Source organism: Coturnix japonica, chromosome 5 (assembly GCF_054131305.1).
Source record: "Coturnix japonica strain WE chromosome 5, WE-NBRP24, whole genome shotgun sequence".
Taxonomy (NCBI): domain Eukaryota; kingdom Metazoa; phylum Chordata; class Aves; order Galliformes; family Phasianidae; genus Coturnix; species Coturnix japonica.
This window is the reverse complement of record NC_140667.1, coordinates 28,653,429-28,678,692: the sequence shown is the minus strand read 5'-3', so window position 1 is coordinate 28,678,692 and position 25,264 is coordinate 28,653,429. Positions and strand designations below refer to the sequence as shown.

General features: G+C 36.4%; 1 protein-coding gene across 42 annotated transcripts in view; it reads left to right on the top strand.

Annotated features, from left to right (window-relative positions):
• GPHN (gephyrin) overlaps positions 1-25,264 on the top strand; it is a 242,594-nt gene that overhangs the window by 62,761 nt on the left and 154,569 nt on the right. For 41 of the 42 annotated variants that reach the window (XM_015864861.3, XM_085550352.1, XM_085550355.1 and 38 more), the window contains exon 2: positions 10,105-10,183. In XM_015864861.3, coding sequence (XP_015720347.1) covers positions 10,105-10,183 — 79 coding nt within the window. Of the gene's footprint in view, positions 1-9,416; positions 9,575-10,104; positions 10,184-25,264 lie in introns of those variants that run through there. The other variant, XM_085550359.1, reaches the window with a different exon arrangement.

Below are 25,264 nucleotides of genomic sequence, written 5' to 3'. Positions count from 1 at the left end.
TTTGGCTCTGTTGCAGTAGTACAGATACTGGAGAAATTTTTTTTGGTTTTACTGTTTGCTGTATTTGTGTCTTTAGTATCTCTCCTCAGATAGGAGAATATAGCAGCAATGCACTTCTTACAGGTTTGATGATGATTATTTTTCTAATAGTGGCTTTAATTATCAATTAAACTCATAAACTCTTACATATCTTACCACCGTGTAAAACATGTTAAGACAGACTTATTCTCGCAGATCTACATATTGACTAATTTGGAGGGAATTCCTATTTTTCCTTGGAATATTGGTAGCCATCCTAAAACACAGGGAGGAAATCACAGGTCTTACTCTCAGTTTAGACTGTTGCAAGTAGGCTCAGCAGAAAGCACAAAGCACATACATCAAAATAGAGATCATACAGAGATACGATGTAAATCTTGGTCATTGACGTCACTGTTTTCATGAAAAAAAATTTTCACTGTGGCATGGTAACAGCTGATAGTGTCATGTGATAATTCTCTTTAAGGTGACATTTAGAACTGTTCTGAGCTGATGAGCAGAAGTCATCTTTCAGCTTGGTGAAATGTTTACAGATTAAATGGGAATGCCACAAACTGCCATTTCTTCAAAACAAAGATAAAACCTTTCAACTATTTTAACAGTTTTGGAAGCTACTGGGTTGAAATAAGAGTTTACGCTCTGCTGAACAAGAGGAGTTCAGATACTCCCTGCAAAAACCCTTCCCAGCCTGACTCTGCCTGTTCAGAAGAAGAGATTCTGTAGCAGCCATGGTTGTCCTATATTGCTGGCTGCTTCCTCTGATCCCTCAAGAGGTGCACACAGAAGAGAACAGGGAAACTGAAGGGAGGGAAGACCTCTGTACTGATAATACAGGGAATGAGAAGCCTGAAATTAAGTTCTTGTATACTAGCTTCATTTCTCTTCATTGATGTCTTCTAGATATTCAAAATGCAAGTGAGAAAATGCAATAGACAAAATGGGGGAGTAAAATGCACTTGCATAATGAAGAAGAAATATAGAAGAAAGGAGTTGCTCATTTTATTATCAAAATCCTCAGTTATTTCCCAGTAAAAAATAAACAAACAAAAATACATAGAAGAATTGGAAATATCCTGGTGCTTGAATGCCTTTATAACTGGATGTAGGCCTGGTACTTAGAGAGTTCTCTGTAAAGCTGTGGTTTCTATACAGTACTTTCTGCTTGGTTGTCTTTTTAAATAGATTTACTGGCTTTCAGATGATTTATAAAATATTATGGCACCCCATTTGTGGCAGCGTACATTTAGGATGTTTAGAAAATCTTGTAAAGTGTTATTTATAGAATTGTAGTTTATGTAGTAGCTTACCGTCCACCTGTTTTTCACATCTGACACAATTTCTGTACTTGCATTCTGTAGGCCTTCCTGCTTAGTTTGTTTTTTTTATGTAGCCCTATAAAATGTGATGGTTGTCTGAAAACAGTAATCCTGAAAGGAAGGCAGTGCTTCTGCTGGCTGTTCTAAAAGCAAGGCAAGTCTTACAAATTATTTAATAGGAAATTCATAAGAGTTCTCAGCTTGTTGATTATCTTGCACAGTGTAGCTAGAGGCTATAAATGTTAATGGTATCCAATGTTAATGGCTTTTATTTCTCTGGTTTAGAAGCCAAATTTTTACATTAAATCATACATTAAATATGAAGCAGAAGCCTGCTTATAGAATCAGAGAATAATTGAGGTTGGAAGGTCAGCTAGTCCATTCTCCTGCACAAAGCAGTCTGCTAAGATCTGGTTACTGGGAGTCCTCCAGAGCTTGAAAACATCTACTAAGGATCATTTTATGGACTTTAGATACAGTTTTATATGTTTACATGTACTTATATCTAATAAGTTAGAATTAAGAAGGGGAAAAAGGTTAGAATACAAAGGTCTTTCTTTGGAAAAGATATTATTTTGTTGAAAAGCTTAAATTAGGATTTGTTAATAAATGTGAGGTGTAATCCTTGCTTTATCATTTTGGCAGTCACCAATACAAAAAATAAATCTCTTTTCCCCAATGGGAAAAACTATTTATTCTTATTTGAGTCATACTTTCTGAAACACTGACTGCCATTATTTATTTATTTATTCATTTTTCTGCACCATTTCTCATTCTTGCTCAATTCCTTCTGCTTAAGGTTTTAATGTGAGTGGTTCTCTCTGTGGAAAGTAATTAGCAAGAATTTAGCATGGTTGATTTATAGTATCTGATATTATTTTGTAATTTACATTTGCAGATACACACGAGAGCAGTGAAAAAGGGAAATTCATGAAAACTGCATGCCAACCATGTTTTTCATGCATATATGTAAAAATTAAATAAATAAATAAAAAATAATAGTAAAAAGAAAGAATTCCTGAAGGATCATGAGAGCATGTTACTCTACTTGCCACTGCTATAGGTTTGTCAGGTGAGCCCAGATGGCAACCTGTGCAACCTTCGTGATGGAGATTGCTGCACATACACTCCCTGTGAGCATGTCAGAGTCTGCTGTCCCAAGTATAGCACCAAGCCAGCAGGCAAGAGCACCAGGCCACCTGGTGGATCAGGGGCTGGCAATTGCAGGGAATGCTGTCTTTGTGGGCTCAGATGATGAGCACCTCTTCAAACCTGTCCTTCTTGTCTGCTTTCTGGAGCTGTTGTCTCACCTGGGTGTGCAGGGATGCTTCTGACTGCTCCTTGCTGCAAACATGGAGACTGTTGGGTTACTTTTGAGCTGCTGGGAATTGAAACAGAGGTTAGAGGAGCAAGTGTTTACAAGTGTTTTTATTCCTGTGGATGCCAAAATGCTGTGCTTCAGTCCTGACAGCAGATTGACTTGATTGCCAGTATAAGCCAGCATATTAGAGCTGACAGGCTGTATAGGTTTTAAAGGCTTCTCCATTTTGTTGCTTGCTTCAGGCTGAGAGTGAAATATTGTTAAAGATTTGGAATCAGCCAAGAGAGGGAACTACCGGCTAAGTGTAAGGAGTCAAATATCAGACAAGATAATCTCCAGAGAACAGTATTTTCTGTGAAGGGTTAAATATATATATACACATATGTATGTATATATGTATTGTGGGACAGCAGTAAGATGACAACATTTGTACAGTGCAGACACGTAGCTGGGAATAGAAAAAGGCTGTGAGTCACTGTAAGGAGAGTAAGGTAAATGAACAGCATGGTTTTGACAAAAAGTCATGTTTAGGTAGCTAAAATAAATGGGAGGAATAATCTTAGCTGCTTGCTGCTTTAGTGATTCTAATTTCATTGTAATTAGTAAGAAATGCAATTTTTGAGCATGGCTGATATCCAAAAGCTTGGAATACAGAACAAATAGACAGCTAAGAGTTTAAAAACATGGAAGAATGTTCACAGAAAGAAACTTAGAGGTAGTGCTCCCTGGGCTCCAGCCCTCCATGGTGAGATGTACAGAACAGGAGGACATTCCTGTTTGCTGCTTCACAAACAAACAAAAAACCAACACAAAACAACAACCCTGGAGACCTGCAAATAAGGAAAGGAAATTTTAAAGTAATGCATTATTTTTAATGCAGTGTATGATTTGTCACTTAAAAGCATTGTATTAAATACATAAAGTTAGAAGAGATGTATGTACCTGACTGGTGTTTCATCACCTAGGCTTAGATAGTGGCATTTGAGCATGTTAAGTGAGGGAGAGCTGCTCAGGATGTGCCACTGTTGGTCCTGCTGTGTCCAGGTTGGCCCTGGTATGGTATTGCTGCCTTCAGATCTGTGCTTGGGGGATGAGGGGTCCTCAGGTGTGTTTCTAACTCCTTTCCCCTTTTGTACGTGTACTGAACTTCTATCTTTTCCCTCCCCTTTCTAGAATTTTTTTGCAGTTTACAGCCATAGAGGGGGAAACAAAATCTTCCTATTACATGTGCTTGTTAAGAACAGCTTATTTCCAATGAAAAGTAATGGATCCAAAAAGAAGCATTCCATCAAGAATTCAATATTCATCACTTCAAGGAATTTAATTGTTTTATTGAGTGCGAACAATTACAGATATTGATAATGTGACATCTCCAAAGATTTGAATGTCCCTAATGGCTTGAGGTTTTCCTTCGAAAATTCACCTCCTCGTTTTGAACAAGCCAGTGTGTTTAAGTTCAGGCTTATTAGACAAGAAATGAATATTAGATTAAAACTCAATACAGAATTTAAAGTCTTAAGGTCACACAAATATTGTGAAATTTAAGCAATAAAAGATTTGAAAGAACCATAATCCATTAGATTAATGGAAAATAAAATAACTTATTTAATTGCTGCTAGAAAACGTAAGAAACCTTTGTGGGGAGGAGAGGGGATTTAGAGGTTCATTGCCTTCTGAGAAGCTCCAACATTAATTTTACAGTATTAACAACTGTGACATAGCTGGTCTCCGTCTCCTGTGTTAAAGAATTCCTTTGCTATTTAATCTCTTGCTGAATCTGTTTATTGCCAGTTTGGGCAGCTTCTTTGCTGCACAGAAAAATTAATTTGTGAGCTTTCAGCCTGCCCCCCCCCCCCCCCCTTACAATTTTTTTTCCTGTACAACACTGTCCTTTATCTCTTCTTCTCATGTCTATTCTGCTGATGATGCTCATATGAACAAATCAGCTACAACCATATAACGCTTCTGTTTTGCTAAACTAATCAACTAATCAAGGGGGCTTTTTTCATCTTCTTTAAGAAGTCTTCATCATTTTAGTAGCCCTTCTTTGTATTTGGCTTACAGGTGATGTTATTTTTTCCACGTGTCTTTTGGGGGAAAGAAAAATGAGAAAGACAACCAACAATTCATGTTCTCTCTTCTTTTTTAGTGTTTCAATTTATTTCTGGTTTGTTTTCACCCCATTTTTCACTGGGTCACCTGAACATTTCTCATCTCCTGTTCTTCCAGAAGATGAGCTCCTTTTTTTTTTTTTTTTTTTTGTATTTTATAGTAGTAGTACTTTGTCAATCTCTGTCAGTGTCTGGCACTTTATAGTATTTCATCTGAAGGGAGGAGAAAGAAGACTTGTTCTGCTCTGCAGTCCAATGATGTGTAGCTTGAAAAGCTTGCTATGGGATTTCCTTAAAGGTGTCTTCTTGAAAAAGTATTTTTGCTAAACATACTAAATGTTTTCTGTATTTCAGCGTATGACAAAAACTGTGAAAACCAAAGCATGTGCCAGCAACATTATGTGTGAATGCCAGATGTATGCAGGCAGCCAAAGTAGCCTTTACAGTACTTTTGTGTTTAAAACCTGTGAAATGGCAGCTGATAATTTATCTGCTCTGCCAGCCTCTATCTGGTCAGAAGTTATGAATATCTTGTAGTGGTATTTGCTGATGCAGCAGAGAGCACTTGTGTTGGGTAGACTTTGGTGAATTCAATTAACCAGGCTAAAATGGCTTTATTCTTGCTCTTGTCTACTGAGAATTTATATTTAGGGGTGGATTATAATATATGAGTAGAATTTGCATCTAATCTTGATAATAAAGCTAGTTCTGAATACCCAGGGAAAATTAACATCACTGCACTGGGGCTTTTTTATTTTGAACAGGCTAATTTCAGCAGTGTAATGTCTTTCATCTGTAAAGTTCATCTCATAGCTTATGAAAGTGGCATTTCTCTTCCTTTGTTTTCCTATCACATGTTAGAAAATGGTCATGAGATTGTACCTGGAGATTGGTGGCGGCTTAATGTCTGAGTGGAGTTCAGTGATGAGAGTCATTAATGACATTGACAGTGGGACTGAGTGCACCCTCAGCAAATCTGTGGATGACACCAAGCTGTGTGGTATAGTCAACATGCCTGAGCAACAGAATGCTGTCAATAGAAATGTAAGCTGTGGGACCAGGAGAACTTCAGCATGGAGAAGTTCTAGGGAGACTTTATAGTGGCCTTCCGCTGAGGAGGGTCTTTTTGTAAGGGCATGTAGCAACAGGACAAGGGGATATGGTTCCAAACTGGAAAAAGGTAGATTTAGACTAGATGCTAGGAAGAAATTCTTTACTGTGAGGGTGCTGAGACCCTGGAAGAGGTTGCCTAGAGAGGTTGTGGATGCCCCCCCACCCTGGAGGCATTCAAGACCAGATTGGATGGGGCTTTGAGCAACCTGGTCTAATGGGTGATACCTCTTCCTGCAGCAGGGGGGTTTGAACTAGATGATGTTAAAGGTCCCTTCCAATCCAAACCATTCTATGGTACAGTAAAGGGTGCTCTCTCCACCAGAGAGGTGGTGGATGCACCATCCTTGGGAACATCCAGGTCTGGCTGGACTAGGCTCTGAGTGCCTTGATCTAGTTGTAGGTGTCCCTGTATATAACATGGGAGTTGGACTAGCCGATATTTAAGGGTCTCTTCCAACTCAAACAATTCTTATGATTCATGTTGTTTCTTACAATAACGATTCTCAGTGGCCAATAGTGAGCTCTAAGGAAACCAGCCTGCGTTATTTTTAACACTCACAGGCAACATATTTTTGTAGCCGTTACAAGCGTTTGCAATTTGCAGGCAGACAAGCAGTTTCTTTCATTCTATAAAAACGTCACAAAGATTTGTGTGTGGAGATGCTAGTACTATGCTCTTTATAATTAATTTCCCATCTTCTGCAATAGATCTGGTGAAGGTGCTACAAAATTTCTCTAATATGCCATTTGTTTTTATGTATGTTTCCTGTTTGATGTGCAGTCTCTTGGAAAAAAAAAAAAATGATAGTAGCATTGAAAAAAGGGTTCAGGCAAGATATTCATCTCTGACGTTACTGTTCATTGGGCAGGCGAGATGCCTTAAATGTATTTAAATGGTAGAAGCATCAATCTTTACATCCATAAGGTATGCCAATAGAACAGGAATTTGTGTCTGCAGGGGAATAGGCTTTAAGGGAAAGATATTCTGATGTCTGAGGAAAAAAAAACTGAAAAACAAAACAGTTGTCTTTCACATTCTAAAACCGAAGGAAGAATCTTTTGTTATGTTTTGTAGTCAACCTTATGTACAACTTTAATAGTTAAGTGATTGCTTGCAAAGGTGCTTAAAGGTAAATTTAAATATTGTTCCTATATTCACAAATGTTTGAACATAACCACAAATCAGAAATGAACACTGCATAAAATGACTGCTTTTACAAACTTGGGGACTTTAAAAAAAAAAAAAAAAAAAAGAGAGAGAGAGAGAATTTAGAAATAAAATCTTGGGCTGTGTGTTCATTCAGATGTTGCATTCCAAATTCTCTCCAATTGCTTTTTAAGCACAAGAAGCTGGGTGTGCCCTTTGTGTACGTGGTACAATTTGTAGCAGTGATGCATTTTCTTCCTGCCTTGTTTCCCCCCCTCAGACCTTTAAGCACTCTTTTTCATGCCTGATAGTTCTGACCTTTCTGCTATACCATCAAACACAGCTTTGTCTCCTGTCTTCCTTAAGCTTGCATTTCCATCTGAGTATACCATCTTAAAAACATGTAGTGTTGATTTTACATTTTCTTAAGCACTGAGAAATGCATTAGCCACTCTGGTTGATTGTTTCTATCCCATTTTTACTGTGAACATTTGTTTTTACATCTGTACTAGAGTTTGCAAGGGTGTGAGGGAGTGTGACTGTGCTTTTATGCAGATTGGTGAAGTGCTTGGAAGCATTCCTGTGACAGCTGTTAGTCCAGCACTGTTCTGCTGAGTTATTTCATACACTGGAAGCTCTCCTGTTGCTGTTAGAGTGTCAAAGATTTAACTAAAGATTATAGTCAAATGTTGTTTTTCATAAATTTTATTTTGGTGAATGTTAACTATAATGTTGGAGCTTCTTGAGTCTTGAAAATAGGTTTGAAATCTCTGAAATTTAGCTGAGACACCAATATTTCTTGATTCTGGCTGGTAGACTAAGAAAAAGTTTGCTTGCAAATTAGCAGCTTCTTGGTGTTCTAACTCTACTGCAATAAAAAAGGAGGAGATATGATTGAGTCCTGTTTTGAAGTGTGCAGGTACTTGATTCATGTGGAAGTTAGTTGAAAAGACTAACTTTGCTTTGCCAGTTGAAGGGAAGCTTGAAGTTTTTCATCTTCATTCATAAAAATGGTATTATATATAATAATTAAAATTAGATAAGTAAGAAAAAGCCATTGTCAAATTTAAGCTTTCATTTTAAATGTTTATTTGAGATGCATCTTGTTTTTTTAATAAAGTGCTTGAATTATATACACAGACAAATAATGGGCACTTTTACTGATGAAGTAATTTTATGTTGTTACTTTTATTCCACATTCAAAGAAATTTTTAGATCAATCATCATCTGTCTTCAGTTGATTACTTTCAATGAGGGGACATGGAGGAAACAGTAGAGAAAAGATGCATAGCATTTAGATTGCATCTTTAATGCTTTAGAAATGCTTGAATTGAGTAGTGGTGAAAAAACATTATTGACCACCATTGTTATTTGTGCTGGAGACACATCAATGCATCAGTCACATAGAATTTAACCATTAGTCAGAATATTGTGTGTACTCTCATTGCTGAAGTTGACAAGAGACAAATACAATCTAGACTTAGCTTAACTTATGGGACTATTTTTGAAACATAAAATCTGCAATATATGCTGTTTATGATTCTGCTGATCACTGGCGTGCTCCTTTAGCTCAGCAGTTTGAAATTTTATAAATGCAGTTGTGGACAAGGAAATTAAAGATTTCTGAAGGCCCAAGGTGTTCAAGGGGAGTTCACTGCCCTACGCTGCTCTTGCTGGTTCACTGCAGTTAAATTTCAGTTTAGTGCAGAGATTGCCTCTGGGGCAATGAGCCAGGGGTCCTGAATGTGCTGCTGGATCAGCAGCTACAATTGCTGAAGATGTGTGGCATTTGCCTCAAAGACAAGAGCCGCTTCGTGGCCTTGGTATGGATTATCCTGAGGGGCTTTCTGGGACCACTGGTTGTAACGGTGTTGAAGTGCACAGAGGGTAAACATTAGTGTTAGCTGTGAGAGAGTTGCAGTAGGCACTTACTCCCAGATACCCCAGCCCCTTCTGGAGGCCTTTCCTCCAGCTTCTCTCTTTACTAACAGCCTGACAGACTGTGGGCTGCTGAGGTGTGTAGGCAGCAGGGGGTAGGGCTATCACAGTGTGTATTTTACTCTGTGCAAATAAAGAACATATTTTAGGAACGATGTGCATTTTTTATGCTGTTGATGGTGCACATGAATACTCATAGATGTAAATCAGAGGGAGAGTCTCTCGCATTTAGAGAGCAGAAGGAACACATGCTTTTGCAAATGATTTTAAATGCATTCCCTTTCATCAACTGTGAGTGAGGCTGCGTTCTGTATCAGAAGATGAGCAGTGTTGCATTTCTTATGAGCTTTACTCAGTCTGGCATGTTATCTTGATAATTAGGGGAAACTACTTTTTACATTGACTTTTGTCATGTCACAACCTCTGTTTTTCAGAAAGTCTTGATGTAGTCATAAAAGCCTTTGAACTGATGCTGACTTATTACAGTGCTCATGCTACAACTTTATTTCCACCTCACAAATTGACTGTCTCATTGAGAGAAGTGTCTATGAGATTGAAAAGAATACCTGTGCTGAGATAATTAGCAAACGTAAGGGAGTTTCAGAGCATAATCAACACTTTTTTTTTTTAATGTAGTGAAGTAAACCAAAATACATTAATATCTTTTAAATTTTTTTGGTAATTTTTTTGAGTAAATATAGCTATTGAACTTTGTATGTTGATTAAAAGCATAGCAACACACTCCTTTTGATTAGCTAAAGAATACAGAGCTATGAATGATTAAGGTTTCTTCTCTTAAATGTATCAATATCTGCACATACAGTATTGTATTTGAGAATTATTTTACCCAGAACTATAGGAGTCTTAAGGACACCAGTTTGTATCCATTTATTTCTTTGTATATTGTGATAGATTATCACTTTCAATTGGGATGATTTACCTTAAAAATTGTTGAAATGTCACTGAAAATCAGACCTTGTATATGAATGTCAAATTCCACTTAACACACACACAAAAAAATTATTAACTAATCAGTAGAGTCATATTTCATTTTTAAAATTCCACCTCTTTTGTTTCTCTTGTTTTGTTTTGTTTTAATTTTATTTCTATTTTTTTTAGTGAGTGACAGTTGCTTCAGGAACCTTGCCGAGGATCGTAGTGGGATAAACCTTAAAGATCTGGTCCAGGACCCTTCTTTGTGAGTATCTGGCTCTTATTGCTAAGCAATGGAAAAACTTTGTGATAATACTGTGAGTAGTTTTGTAATTGTATCAGTAGTATTATAATGCACTTCACTTACTTCTTTAATGATAGTATGCTTGCCAAGTTGTTAGACTTCAATAGAGGCACATATTATTAAAACCATGTTTGCTACCTACTTATGATCATAGACTAACATCAAGTGAGTATTACAGTAAAGGGAACAAAGAGTATTCATCAGAGGAAATAGATTGTGCATGCTGGTATTTCAGTGGAGAATATACAAAGTCATTCCTCTTTGTTGAAAATTGAACCACACAGAAATTAGCAGATTACTAAGTAATTGTTATTGCCAGTTATCTTTAAATACAGCTGATATTCATTTAATTTTCTACTACTTGAGTGTATGAGCATATGATCATTTTGGTTTTTTTTTTTCCCTTGTTGAAGACTGGAAGACTAGTGGTCTTCATCTTAGTATGATATCTTCCTCTAAAACAAACTTCAGTCTCATGAGCTCTGAGCAAGACATGACATTTTGTCAAACTTTTTTTTCCCTCCATTTAACTTTGGTACTGGCTGAAAATTTGCTTGCTGATGTGCAGAAGTATATTAACTGTTGTGGAAGAAAGGGAAAAATGTACATGTCCTTAAGAAGAGTGATAGCGTACTCTACAGTTGGTCCTATCATGATGGCGTTTATGTTAGCGGTGCACTTTCTGTAGTAGAAGTTGAAAATGAGTAGAAAGTTGAGCATATTTGACATCTTGTTTCAGTTACAAGAAACTTTGAGTAATTGAGGTAGATGCAGAATTTGCTTTGCCACATTGATGGATGACATACATGCATACATATGTGCATTCTTGGAAAATTTATATATACTGTGTTTAATTTGTGATTATTAATGGAAGTAATGTGGAAAAGTAGAATTGTTGCTTGAGTCTGAATGCAATAAGAACATTTTTAGTAATTACTAAGTGTCAAAATCAAGACTAATTCAAAACACTTTGTTTTCAACTGAATTTTGTCTTTGAGCTGCTTTATTTTCTCTTTGATATTTATATGTGTTGTTTTGCACTGCAAGTGGGCTTCTATGCTACCCTGTTTTGGTTTTGAACCTGTGCACCCTTCAGAAAGGATGGATTGTGTTTTGTGTTGAATGATGATCTTTCTTATTTGCCATTTACAAAAATGATGAAAATCTTGTAGTTCCTTCCCTGACCATAACTTACAAGAAGAATGTTGTAATAGGTTATTGTAATCTACAAAATAAATTCAGTGGATTTCTGTTGCTTGTACCACAGAAGTTTAAGTGGCTGCCAAGTGCCCTTTTTATCACTCACTTTGAAAGTTGGAATAAAGTCAGAAAGCATCTGCTAGTTCTCAAGGACTGCTGAATGCAAGAAATGCCTTTTTCTAGAGTCACAAAGTCATGGAATGGCTTAGATTGGAAGGGACCTTAAAAGAGATCCATTTCCAATCCCCTGCCATAGACTGGGTTACCACACAGTAGATCAAGCTGCCCAAGGCCCCATCCAAGAGGGCTTGGAATACCACCAAGGATGGGGTATCTATCCATAGCTTCTTTGGGCAATCACCATCGAAACAGATATACTTGGTTTTGTCTTTCCAAGCAGATATTCTTATTGTTTACTGCTGAGTACTTGTTAAGAGATCTTGCAAAATGTTAAATTACATGAATGAATCTTCAAAGGTAAAGAAAGTACCAAGTAAGGCTGTATTGTCCAGCCCAGTCTTTTGTAGCTGACTCCTAAGGTACCGTGGTTTCTGAATACTTTATGATGCAGGAAGAATGCAAAAGGGCAATATGGGGCTGAAGAATTACAGTGTCAGTTGGAAATATGGTTTAACCTTTTCTGAAAGAAAATGAAGTTTAGTTAAAAACTCTAGAGAACTTAGCTAAAATTTTCACCTGTAGCAATAGCTGAAATTACAATGTTCCTCCTCTTGACAGTTTAATATCTATGGATTTCTTAGGTGTTTTTTCACTTTGTAGATCAACCGTCTCTCTTCTCTGTAATCAGATTTTCATAAAGAAATTCTGGTGCTCTCTCTGTGAGTGAGTCTGTCACTCTAAAGGTCTGCATTGCATTTCTAATGCATGACATTAATAAAGTTAGTTTAACAAAGAGGGTGCAAAAGGTTTTAGGCTTGTTAGCATGCAAATAGATAATTAGTGCATACTTCTAACAGGAAATCAGATTAATAGCAGGTTAGCAGTTGAGGTAGAATTATACTGTAATACATACCCAGAACACAATATCACAAAAAAAGTTTGGTTTTATATTAGGGTGGCTTAATACATCATGTAAAATGCGTTTGGAATGGTGTCCAACTCTTATGAGAGTTAGCTGTTTGATAGAGTTTTCTAGACTGCATTGGCATCTTCTTTGTTGTTTGTCACTTCTGGCTCCATTGCAGACAGAATGTTCTGTTATCGCAGAAAGCTATCAAATGGATGCTTTTTCTGCAGGGCTGTAAGCGTGGCTTTACACTGAAATGAGACTCTGTACTATAGCATTGAGGGGCTTGGGGGTTAATATCTGAATTTTATCAAGTGTGCTTAATTATCAGGGTAGGGTTGTTTTGTTTTTCTTTTTTTTTTTTTTTTCTTTCCAATTGAGGTATAAGCTTGAGCTGTCTGGACTCTTTATTTGCATTCAGTTCTCTTGGCACTGATAATAATCTGCTTCACAGACTAGGATACTGAGCATTTCTTTCTATTTGTGTATATCCAATTCTGTCAATGAAAATAAACAGAAATACCACTTGAGGGGGAAAAAAAAAGTGTATCAAACTTAGAACATGGAGTTTACTGAGTCACTGTGGAAGAAAGAAGCATTCAGCATTGTACATTTCAGTCACATTCTGTAGTTAATTACAGAAAAGTTGAATTTCATTAAAACATTGATTGGAAGTTCAAGTAGAAAGTTGATTAGAGATTTCAGTGCTGTTCTTTATTCACTGCATAAGCTGATGTTCAGACTGTGTACAATGCCCAGTTTGGGAAACAAACCTTTGAGGAAGATACAGAGGTGTGTGAGAGAAGGGCAAGAGGAGATGACAAAGTGCAATGTGTTCTGTTTGTTATTTAGTTTAGAGATAAAACGGTGGAAAAGAGGAAGTATGAACAGCCTACAGTATATAAAAAATATTAGAGCCTTTTCTTTTTGGTTGATTAGAAGGAATTATTTCACTTTGTAGCATATGAGATTGTTTGGATAGTTGGAAAAAAATCTAAATGTCAGTATGGTAAAGAATCTATTTCTGGGAATGTCAGGAAAGGCTGTGCAGATTGCAGTCTACATACATAGGACCTTGTAGATGTTCTTAGAGCTGGAAATGCATTTTCTTCCTTTCTTTTAGAGGAAAAATAAAAAAAGCACGTTTTCATGCAGTTTTGCATCAGCACAGTCAGCATGAACAAAAAACAGGTAGAACTTCTTATGATTGCTTTATAGTAATTTATTGTAGGTAATAATATTCAAGACTATGATTTGGTTTAGATGATGCATACACTCCAGCCTGCCTGCCAGTCAAATAACACATGAAAGATATTTAGAGTTTTGCATTCCACTGCTGAGCTTGATCTACATTAGAAGACTATAGACATCTTTCCATGAATGGTCCTAAACAGCAGAGCTACAGACAAATGGTAGCTGCAGTCTGGTTGTTGATGATACAGATGTTCTTCAAATTACATTCAGCTGAACTAAAATGCAGTTGAGCAGCCTAAAATGCTAGCAATGTCATGCTTATATGGGAAGATCTTTGATGCACTGTAGCAAGACAGGAGCTGGTGTTCAAGTACAGACAGGAAGTTGAGCAGTTTATTCCTTACTTAGAAGCAGACTGAAAGTTGCCCCCTTTCTACTCCTCCTCAGCCCAGTAGGTCATTCAGTGTGGCCTTCCAAATTAATTCTAAATTTCTTTTAACTGTAGGTTACTTTAGGTAGCTTTGCTTTGGAAACACCTCTGAAGCATGAACCCCATCAGGTCAGTAGAGGTTTAGGTATATACATCCACCTAATTCAGGCAGAAAATCTAGGTGTAGATGTTCCCAAGTTTTAGCTCTTCTGTCACTTTATAAGATGTTCCTTTGAGCTCTAGCCTACATATAGACATATAGTTTGTAAAATAAATGCTTATACAGAAAAGAGGCTGCTTTTAAGCTCTCTGTGAGAATTACTAACTGCAGGTGCACATATTCACTGATACCCATTTGTTTGGAGGCATCTTAAGAGCTTCTTTGAGCTGAACAGAATCTGATGATGAGAGGCCCTCAGTAGCTTAAGATGTCTTCTCATCTTAACCATGTTTCATATCTCCTTCAGATTCACAGTGATGTTAATGAAAAACAGAAAGAATAGCTAATTTCTGACAGGAGAACTGAAATTGTTTTTTAATACCTATGCAGAAACTTATATATATATATATTTATTACATTTAATATATAAATATAATATATATATATATTATATGTATACACACACACACACACACATATAAAAAAATACTTGTTTCATAAAAGCCGTGAGAAGAAGTTATTTACTCTCCATGCAGTAGTATTAGAAAGACAGTCAAAACATTAATAATATAGAAGTTTATCAGGTCCGTGGTAGACGTTGTTTGAACTTGAATTGAATCCCCCTTGTTGACAGCAGAAGCTATAAATCATGACAGAAGTCATCTGTGTCACTGCTTTGTATTTCATGTAAGAAGATGGATACTTCTTTTGGGAACTAACTAAGAGAATTTTACAAGTTGTTGCATAGTCTTAATGACTGACAGTCAGTCCTCTGAAGACGATGAGGTAGTTCTTGAAGAACTCTGATTATTTATCTAATGGAAGACACAAGCTGTTCTGTAGGATTGAAGAGCTGATGAATATAATTCTAACTCTGTGAATGGAAAATCTGACCTTATCAGTCTTCACTTGAAGGAAGCTAACAGTTGTTGATGATTGTTATCTACAATTTTGTGAGCCTGTGAGTCCCTGTCCCCCCGTTTCCTACAAACCTTTTGAAAGGGGCTTGCCATTTAGGTGTACTGACTATCTGAGAGAACTCCCTTTCTCTGATCTTCTCTATTATGTTTCAAGAAAATAATTTTCTCAACATACAATACCCATTGGCAGATTGTAGTGAAACGCTAATATTGCTTGCATTTTTCTATGTCTCCTTTGGCTTAATGACTCATAAACCTATAGCACCCTTCTCATCCATCTTAAGCAAAACCTTTGTCACAGTCTTTGGAAAAGCTGAATATCAGAAAAATACCTATTTTTAAAAAAAAAAATTTAGTCACTTTCAACTAATTATTTTTTTCACTGTGCCCGAAAGGAGTCATCTTTTAATTTCTGCAAAGCTCTGTGTCAGCTTTGCCTACAAATAGTAGCCTTATTCAGAACCAGTTTTGTCTTCTCTCAACATATGATTTCCAAATTCTGTAAAGGAGTTTTCTTCTGTTTGCTGCAACAGTGCTGTGAGGCAGCCCGTAACTTGAGGGACTTCTGAGACAAACAAGGAAACAAAGAAGGTGCTGTAGAAGCAGAGGCTCCATGACCCCGGGTTGCTGAGGTAGGAGGTGGTTAGCCTTGGTGCCCACTGGTTCACAGAATGGCTGCTATGTGGCCTGGCCCTTCGAGCTGGTGCTTGAGGCCCTTTCTGCAAATGTGTTCAGGGAATTCTGTGCCAGTGGGATCTGCAGCCTACTGTGTGAGGAGGAAGTTTGAAACAAAATACATTTGGATTGCACTCTTTCATGGGGCTGTTTCTTTCTGCTCATTTGTTCTGAAACTAAGTTTTAAATGGATAAATGTTTGTTGGAACAAACAGATTAGCAATGGTTACTAGACTTTTCTCCTTAGCTAAAAAACAACTTACAGTGGAGGCACACAGAAGGAATACTGTAAAGATAAAGTGATTTTAAAAAAAGAGATTATTCACCATATTTCAGAGTTCAGAAGTTTTGACAGGAAAAGATTTAGACAGCAGGTCTGGAAAAAATAGAAATATGTCATCAAGTTTAACTGAACTGAATATTTTATAACTGGTGTAACATGGGATCCTGGAGTATAAATGATTGATGTTTTTACAAAGAAAAAAAAGGGGGGGTGGGGGGGATGAGATTATTGTACCTACACGATTAATTACATTCATGCAGCTTCTAGCTCAGCAAAGGTCTGGAAATGAAGGTAGCAAGAGGCAAGAAGCATGCACCAGAAGACAAGTAATGCTTGACGCTATATGTTTGTTCCCTAAGCACCTGTTTCTCAATCCCTGAAACATTGTACTGAGTTGTGTGGGCTTTTATACAGAGCTGCTATGGCAGTTATATTCTTATTGCAGTCATAATCATTTCCTAAGCAACAGACTACATGTGAACTTAGTGTGTTTTTGCATGGAGTCAATGAGAAATTGCACTTGAGAGCAGAGCAGGCTTCCCTGACATGACTGAAGCTAAATTTGGAACTCCCAGTAGCAGAGGCACTCTCAGCACAGGACTTGTAATAATTTATTATACAGAAGAAATTTTCTCTCCTTTAGTCTCACTACTGAAGGCAACTAAATGCTCTTCTGAAATGCCTTTTCTCTCTGGACATGATTTTTTTTGTAGAACAGGATATGTTTTGTCAAAGCTATAAATACTTGAAGGGAGTGCTTAATTAGATGAGGCCTTTATTGAATTTGTGTACATATTTGCATATAGATTAAGTTAGCAGGGGAAACAAATAAGCTGTTTCTCACAGACTGAAATAGAACTAACTGCAGGTTTCAGATGTAAAGAAAGTCTTTGCTGTAAATCTTATGAATTACTCTGTATTCAGATATGGAATTTGATACTCGGAAATGGTTTTACGTTTTTATACATAGGAGGCATTACTTCTGGAGCAACCTGTTTATTTACTACAAACTACAACTGATACAAAGAGCACAATAACGCTATTTGATGGAGCACATTATCAGCTACTAAGCACTTATTCAATATAGTCACCCCATTAGCTGTGCATTTTTGCTGATGATGAGCAAGAGCCAGCATGCTGTGCTTGTAAAAAATTGTACCAGTAGTGGTGACAAACAATCACTGCTGCTGCTGAAACACACCACCCTCTGCCTCACTCTGCTTATGTCAACTGGTCTCAACAAAAGTTCAGCAAGTGTCTGTGAGTATCAGTAGGTGCCCTTTTTTTCTGCATGGAGGAATTCAATGCCGCAGCCTTGTTCCATACACACTTCCATGTCAGTTTCCATTTTGTCAGGCTACCCCTCTGCTGCCATCTGTCACATAGCCACAAAATAGAATGGAATATAGGTGGGAAGGTTCAGCCTCTGCTGCCATACCGTGAACATCCACCTCTGATGTGGGCCAACATAATAGAAGAGGTGGCATTACTTTTGGGACAGCCCCGATACAGTACTATTTGCAGTATTAAGTAATAGATCACTTTCTTAATTATAAAGCAGTGTCCTACCATCATTTACTCAGATATACCATTTAAAATTGTTTTATTTTTAAGACTGTAGAACAGAAATCTCTGCAGATGGTGATTTAAGAAGGAAGAAGTATATTTATCCACAATAATATTTGTGGTGTTTTCATGTATTCTTTTCTCACTTTTCTTTACTATAACTTGAATTTTATCATGGAATTTTCACTTATGCTTTTGCTTTTTATCTATGCTAACATATAAACAACACAGCGAAGTGCCCAGGACACAAAGTATGATAGTCCTTTTCAACACAGACTGTTCTGTGATTATATGATGGCAGCCTGGAAGTTCAAATTAACACATCAAGGATTCAGAAACTCATACCTCAACTCATATTCTGCAAATAGTTCTGTCAAAGAACCACAGTGATACTACAACACTAAATGCTTCCTTTACATCTTGGTAATTCTATTTAAAGCTTTTTGCTTTTTCTTTACCTACAGCATCTCTTTTTACCTGCAGCTTCATCCTCTTTGTTATATTCTAAGAAGTTGTCAATTCTAATAGATTATTTTCTGTTAGTTGATGAGTTTTGGATATGAAAGTGTATCCCATTTATATAATGTGATATTTTTGTTTAACTTTCTTTATATTTCCATGAAATTTATTCTTAACTTCATTTTCAAAGAATCAGTTATTTTAGTGAATTTAGGTGGCTCTGGAGTCTTGTTGAAGGTCCATCACTGAAGTAGCTATTTGGAAAGTACACAGTGAGAGTTGTCTTTCTCCCATGTTTATTTAGTATGTTTCTCTCATTGTCACAAATGTTACAAGTACAATTACTGTGTTCTGTAGCTTGGTACCATATGTGGAAACATTCTACAACAAGTGTTCAACAACGAAATTAGATGGTAGAGAAGTTCAGGAGTGCAAAACTGGAGTGCCTTACTTTCTTCATTTTAACAAACCATACTACATTTGTTCTTGTGATTTTTTAATTATTTTTTAAAAATTAATTAATTTATTTTTTGAAGTTTGGGCTTTTTTGACTGTGGTGTTTCATTTTTTTCCAAATGAAACACTAAAAGAATCATGTGTGCTTCAAAAGTGAAGATTCTTTTAGTGGAACCATTTCTCTTTCCTGCTCACATTAAAAAAAAATAAGTGTTTGTTTGTTGTTTTTTTTTAACACAGCATAGAAAGAAACTCAGTATATGGATTACTATTAACATAAGGAAGACATTCACTCGGTGTTTGTTTTCATATACAGAAGAAGGCAATACAGGGTAGCATAACGAAGATTGTTACCATGGTTGTTCTGAGGTGTTTGCATTGTTTATAATTGTGAAGCCGACTGCTTCAAGTGCACAAGCAGCTGTTGTGCCTGTACCATACCTGCCAGTGTTGGATGCACATCTTTTAGTAAACTCTGTCTCGTGCATACTCTATCGTGTATGTTATGTTCTGAAAATTAGAAGATATAAATACATTTTAATTACACCTACAATGAAAGTTTTATAGAAATCAGATCTTCATTTTTATCTAAATCTGTGTGATTTTTCAGGGGAAAATTAGAGACTTCTGAAGTGTTTTCAGGTTTTTTTTGGCTAAAAGGTAGGTAGGATAATTACAATTCATTATTTGCTTATATATAAGCATTAGTAATAGATGAACTGTTAAAGATTTGGAGGTTTCAAATCACTTCACATTTTAAGTATTTTGCATTTCTACAGAACATTGGGTTCTGTGCTGTGAAAGAACTTTGTGAAGCGTGTTTTTTATGAAATCAAAACTAAGACCATTTCTCCCCTTTTTGTTAGTTTCTCAGTCACAGCAAGAGATGTGCCTGCTTCTGCTGGCGTGGTTAAGCAGAACATTTTGAAGACACATACATGAAATAGAAATACCCCACATTTTTTTTCTAAGCTCGAGTTCTTACTTAGCTATGCATTATTGGGATTGCTAGAGCTCTTCTTTCTGGTCACAACTTATGTTTGATATTTTCATGGTGGAAATAGGGGAACGAACATTATGTGCACAGTGCTGCATGTATAGAAACACATAACCTACTTTTAAAACATTGACAGTGGTCATTATAGCTACAACACAGAGCTTACTGTAGGCTCAGTAAGGTTTTGTCATAGGTTTTTACTTGGTTCTCAGTATGACTGCACAGTTACCAGTATCCAGGCTTTTTATTAATTTGCCAGATTGAATATTTCTTTATAGCTTAATATACTGACAAATTGCAAAGGGGTAGAACTAATCTGTGGCAATGCTAGCAATATGTAGAAATGCCTTTCTATTTTTGTAATGCAGTAATGTAATCCCTTAAAATTTGTTTCAGTGGCATCTCAATTGAAGATTTGAATTACTTTAATTTCCCAACAACCAACCAATTTTATCTGTTCTTAATACTCTAACTTCAAATGAATTAGAACTGTTTCTGTCCAAGATCTCATTTTCTGCAGCAGTATGAAGACATTAACGAGAACTGCCCTTCTTTATTAATTGAGAGTTCCTTAGTTTATCAATTGCATTTATTCTTCACATGTTCTCTTTCTTTGTTTTAATATTCCCCTTCACTTCAAGGCTGTGGCACTATATACAAAGCCTTCTCAAGACTGTGATTTATTTTATTACTTTGACATGCTAAGTCATAGTTTCTTTGTACTGTTCTGCACAAGGCAGCTGCCTTCTTTTCTCCACAAGTTTTTACTTTCCCAGATTATTGGATACCTTAATAGACAAGCAATTCTACCACCCTATCCTCTGTAATCATAGGTCAGAAAATACCCTCTAATCTCTAATCTAATCTAACAGTGGGTTTCAGATACCTTAGGTTAGAATTGTGGAGAAGGAAGAAGAATTCACTGAAGCTTCAGTAATTGGTGATAAAAAATTATTGAAAAATATCAGTTTTTAAACTTAATATATTTGGACAAGAACTGTAAGTATAAGAATGAAGAGGTTAGGCATCATTTACTTCTATAATTACAATGTTTAAAGGAAATGCACTTCCTGAAACAGACAGATTGGGTAATGGCAAAGAGCAATCCCTATAACCTTTATGACAAGAAGGCTGATTGATGAATGTTTTCAAGAAGTGATGTTCTTCAACCAGCAGGGTCTTCTCTGATGGTACTTGTCCTTTCTATGTCAGCAAAAACTATTCTTGAAAAAAGGTAGTTGCAGAAAATCTTTTGGTGTTCTGTTATTCTGGAGGAGGAGTGAATGATCAAGTACTGCATTCAGATATATATGGTGTGTATACATACTACTCAGATTTTACATCTGCTTCTGTTGCTTTGTTTTAAAACACACTGAAGAAAATACTAGCTGGAGTTACTAGCCCTTAGCCTGGTATGATTGCTTTTTTTCAGCTCAGAAGCAGGTCTACCTCTTTTCATTTCTTTTTGTTCTAATAATCTTTTGTGAAACTCTTATAACAACCTAGCAGGAGAGCATGAGGCTTACAGGAGAAAAATCTAACAATCACTGCAGAAAACTGCATGAACTGTATGTTCCAAATCCTTGAGGTAAGGAAGATGAGGGCTGAAGAGTTTTGTGCCAGGCAGGGGGAGAGAGTTTGTTCGTGGGGGAATTGCTAAAAGGGAGTCACACTGACCAGAGTTTGATAATCAAGGGCATTTCTTAAAACTTCATTTCATAGATGGAGATTGTCTTTGAAGTAGTAGAAAATAACACTCTCTGTTCAGTGCTGCTGATTAGCTTGCTAAAGGAAAGATATATCATGAAATAAGACTAGATTATTATAATGTAAATATTAATATTAAATACTAATATTGATTTGTGCATGTGCATTCTCAGTACTGCTTGTGATTAATGGAAATACTGAGTGAGTAATTTAAGTGTTAAGGGATCAAGTGGGGCTAAGAATAACAGGCAAACACAAGAAGGCCACTCATTTCCAGTCTTCACTTGAGCATTGAGCCATTGACTGCAATGCTCTGAGTAAGACCATCCAGCTAATTCCGTAGATGAACACAGCAGTAGCTATTTTGTACTTGGCTGGTAAAAATGAATTAAATGTTGAATGTAAAATTATACTGGAAAACCTAAAGAAAATCTAATATTTGGTTTCATGTCAATGTGTTCTTAAAATATTTCACTAAAGAACTTAAAGATTTTTATGATGTGCAAATGTTTTCATTGTGATTTTACTGCATATTTTGGTGAAAAGTTTCTCTGGTGCATGACCAGGTAGCCCTTATCAAGTTTTGTAAGAAATATCTCGAATTGGTCTAAATGATTTTCTTAGTTTTTATTAATTTAAATTGTTATGATGTGCAGTGTATTATATATATTTAAATTGCATAGTTCATATAAATTGCATAGTACTATATTATTTCCTTTTTGCCAAATAGAGATGAGCAAGTATAAAGGTGCTCTAGCTGGCTGTAACATAGCTGTCTTCATGCTGAGTACCTGCCAACATGTGTTCCCTCTCAGCATGGTTTATTGGTTGTGGCGGAGTGCCATTCTCATTGTGGTACAGAGTTGGCTGTCATCTGATGCAGGATGCTGGCAGAGCTTTCTGAAAGTAACAGATAAGCAGACCCAAGATTTTTTTCTTCTTCTACCTCCTACATTTAATTGTTCAGTTGTGAACAGAAATTCAGTTGTGAACAGAAATCCTGAGAATCCTACATGAAGAAGAGATAAGCATGGTTTAAAAAAAAAAAAGCGGTCTTGTGTTAGAATACGTAATTTGGATTACTGTCACTTGTAGCTGTTCAGAATTAGGATTATTTAAATAGTATGGTAGTGCAAAGTTGTATCACAGGCTGCATTGCTGTATGAAACATATCTCCAATACCGTGCAAGTGTTCTTATATTAAAGCTACTCAGCTGGTTATAGTAAAACAGATTGGAGGAAAAAAAAAAAAAAAAGACAGTGTGTTAGAATTCTTCTGTGTTTGTGTTCATGTATGTGTTAGCACAGTTCTAAGGATGAAACTGAGCTGGGGCAGGAGCAGAAGAGGCAATGAAACTGCAGTGCTGTGTGACATACCTGGTTTTAGGAGATGAAGATGATAAGCTGCAGTTAACTTTTCCTGGGGTGGAAATTTTGTAGGTACTTCTTGGCTACAGGCAGTGCTTTGGGGAAAATACTGAAGTTTATGGTTAGAAATGACTGCAGGTCAACTGTGTAGGTAAGACCACAGGAATAGAAATCGTCAGATTTGCTTATATCTCTCCCTTCATCCCTTCTGCAACAAAGAGCCTGAATCTGTTGCATGATGTTTGTCTGGTAATGGACTGTTTGCAATTCCCTGTAGGCCAGGTGTGGGCCATAAGTAACTGAAGAGCTTGTTGATGAGCTTTAGCTTTGACATATACAGTATTTTGGCCTACTTTGTTTTTTGTGACTACTCAGTCTTTGGCCTTTCTGTAAAGAATGTCTATTTATTTTAAAATAACCTAATAGAATCTACCCATTCTATACGGATTGAGAAGGAATTCCAAGATAAGGAACCTGGAGTTCTCTGTAAGTGGTATTTAGTCCACTTTACTCTCTAGATCTGTCTTTTAGGTTCAAGTGGAAGAGATGATCTGATAAGTTCAGTTTTGCTTGATTTGATGGAGATATGGTGAGCCTTCTCAGAACAGGCATTTTTCATTCTTTGATTTCTTGACCAGATGGTACTCACATATAAGCTCTTTGATCAGAAGTGTAAATTTGAAATAAAATCAATCTTTAACAAAAAGAAAAAAAAAAAAAAAGCCTCCTTTTATCTTGGAACCAGATTTCTTTCCTCTCCAGAGAATGCTGCAGCTGCTAGGATTGTTTTCTCACTGTAGTTTTCTTCCTTTTGGTCGACCTTCAGGTTCTTTAGTTCATGCTCCCTACCACTACGATGTCTTCTGTTTTTCAGCTTCCTGCTTTGGAAATCTTTTTTTAATTTACTTTAAAACACTGTTTTGTTGTTTTGTTGTTTTTTTTTTTTCTCCCCAACTTCTTTATTATTCTTTCCTTTCTGGCATTCCACTTCATTTTCCCTGCCACGGCTCTTCAATACTTCTTTCTACTTGCACTATCTCTGTGTTGGAGAACTATCAACTTTTTTCAGATTGTAGTCATGGTATCATTTTTACATGTACCAAGTTCTAAATTTTCTCTGAAATCTGACCATTATGAAGAGCAAAATCAATATTATAATAGTATTAGAGTAAGGATAGAGGAATTCTTACTGTGTTGCAGCGTCTGTCAATGAGATTTTTGCCTTTTTGTTTTTTAATTAAAAAGAAATTGATCTTTTCATCATGTTTATTTTAATGCTTTGAGTGTTGCTGTTTGCTGTTTTTGTGTAAAATAAAATTAAATCTATTTGACTTAGTTTTCTTCTTGACACACTTCTGATATACTATTATTACCATCATTTTGCTTTTTTTAATATCCTGTCCGCATAAGACTTGACATTCTCCTGAACTTCTATTTCTGCCTTCTCCTCTGATGTATTTAATGTTGAATCATTTAAGAACATTTTAATTTCCTAAAAGGGGTCATGTGGAGTGCAGCATCAATAAAAGATCCTGTTTCAGTCAGGAGCCTATCAAGTGAATGTTCCATTTTCTGTCCTGAATATATGCTTGTTTCCTTTGGAGCCCTGACAGAGTGAGAGTTCTATTGTTCTGTTAATATATATAATCTCATTCTTGGCACTTCAGATTTTGCAGTGTGTGTACTTCATATATTTATGAGAAACATATATAAGAAGTAAGAGAATGTAGTTGAAAGAAATTTGCCTAACTGTTGCTATCATTTATCCTTGTAAAGGATTTGTGTTCCTAGACAACTTGTTTAGAGAGGCCTGTCCTAAAAGTTGAGGATCAAAAGGGTAATGTGTTGTTGTTTTTTTTTTTTTATCTAATTCTTTCTCATAGCCATTTTCAACATTTGGTTTCTGTTCCAGTTGCCATCTGGGAGTCCTAGATGCTGAGTCATACATGCTGTTATCTCATAAGTTTTTTATTGTTACAGCACCTCAGTACCTAATTGTAAATTAGAATATGGCTGTAATAAGCTCTGTGTAATTATAGAGCACAAGAACAGTGGCTGAAACAAAAAATTTGCAGTGTCAGACAAAAGGAAACAGATAGATTAAGTAAGTGGGAGATCACAAAAAAAAAACCAGCCCAAACCAAAACAAAAAAGCAATCAACCAACAGTAGTAGAATGTTAGTGTAGGAAACAGTGATCGTAGATTGCCAAAACTTAATTATTGTCAGATATTTTCAGTAGACGTTATAGCAGAAAGGAATGGTAAATGGAGGAACTTGAAGCAAATTAACCAGTTTAAAATATGCTTAGGGACCTAGGTTCCTCCTATGTCTGTTAGAGGATAAGGTGAGTGGAAATCTCAGTGGGGTGCCAGTCTTGCTGTTGCCTGGTTGTGCTTGCTGGCAGCCAGCAATTAGTGACATGTCTCAGGAGTCAGTCCTGGCATCAGTGTTCTTTAATGACTTGAATGATGGAGAAGATTCAACCCTTGCTGGCTTTGTGAGAGGCACCAAATTGGTGGTCAGCATGCTAGAGAGCAAGGCTGATATTCTGAGGCAGGAGAAAAAGTGCTGACAGGAACCTTCTGGAGATCAACAGAA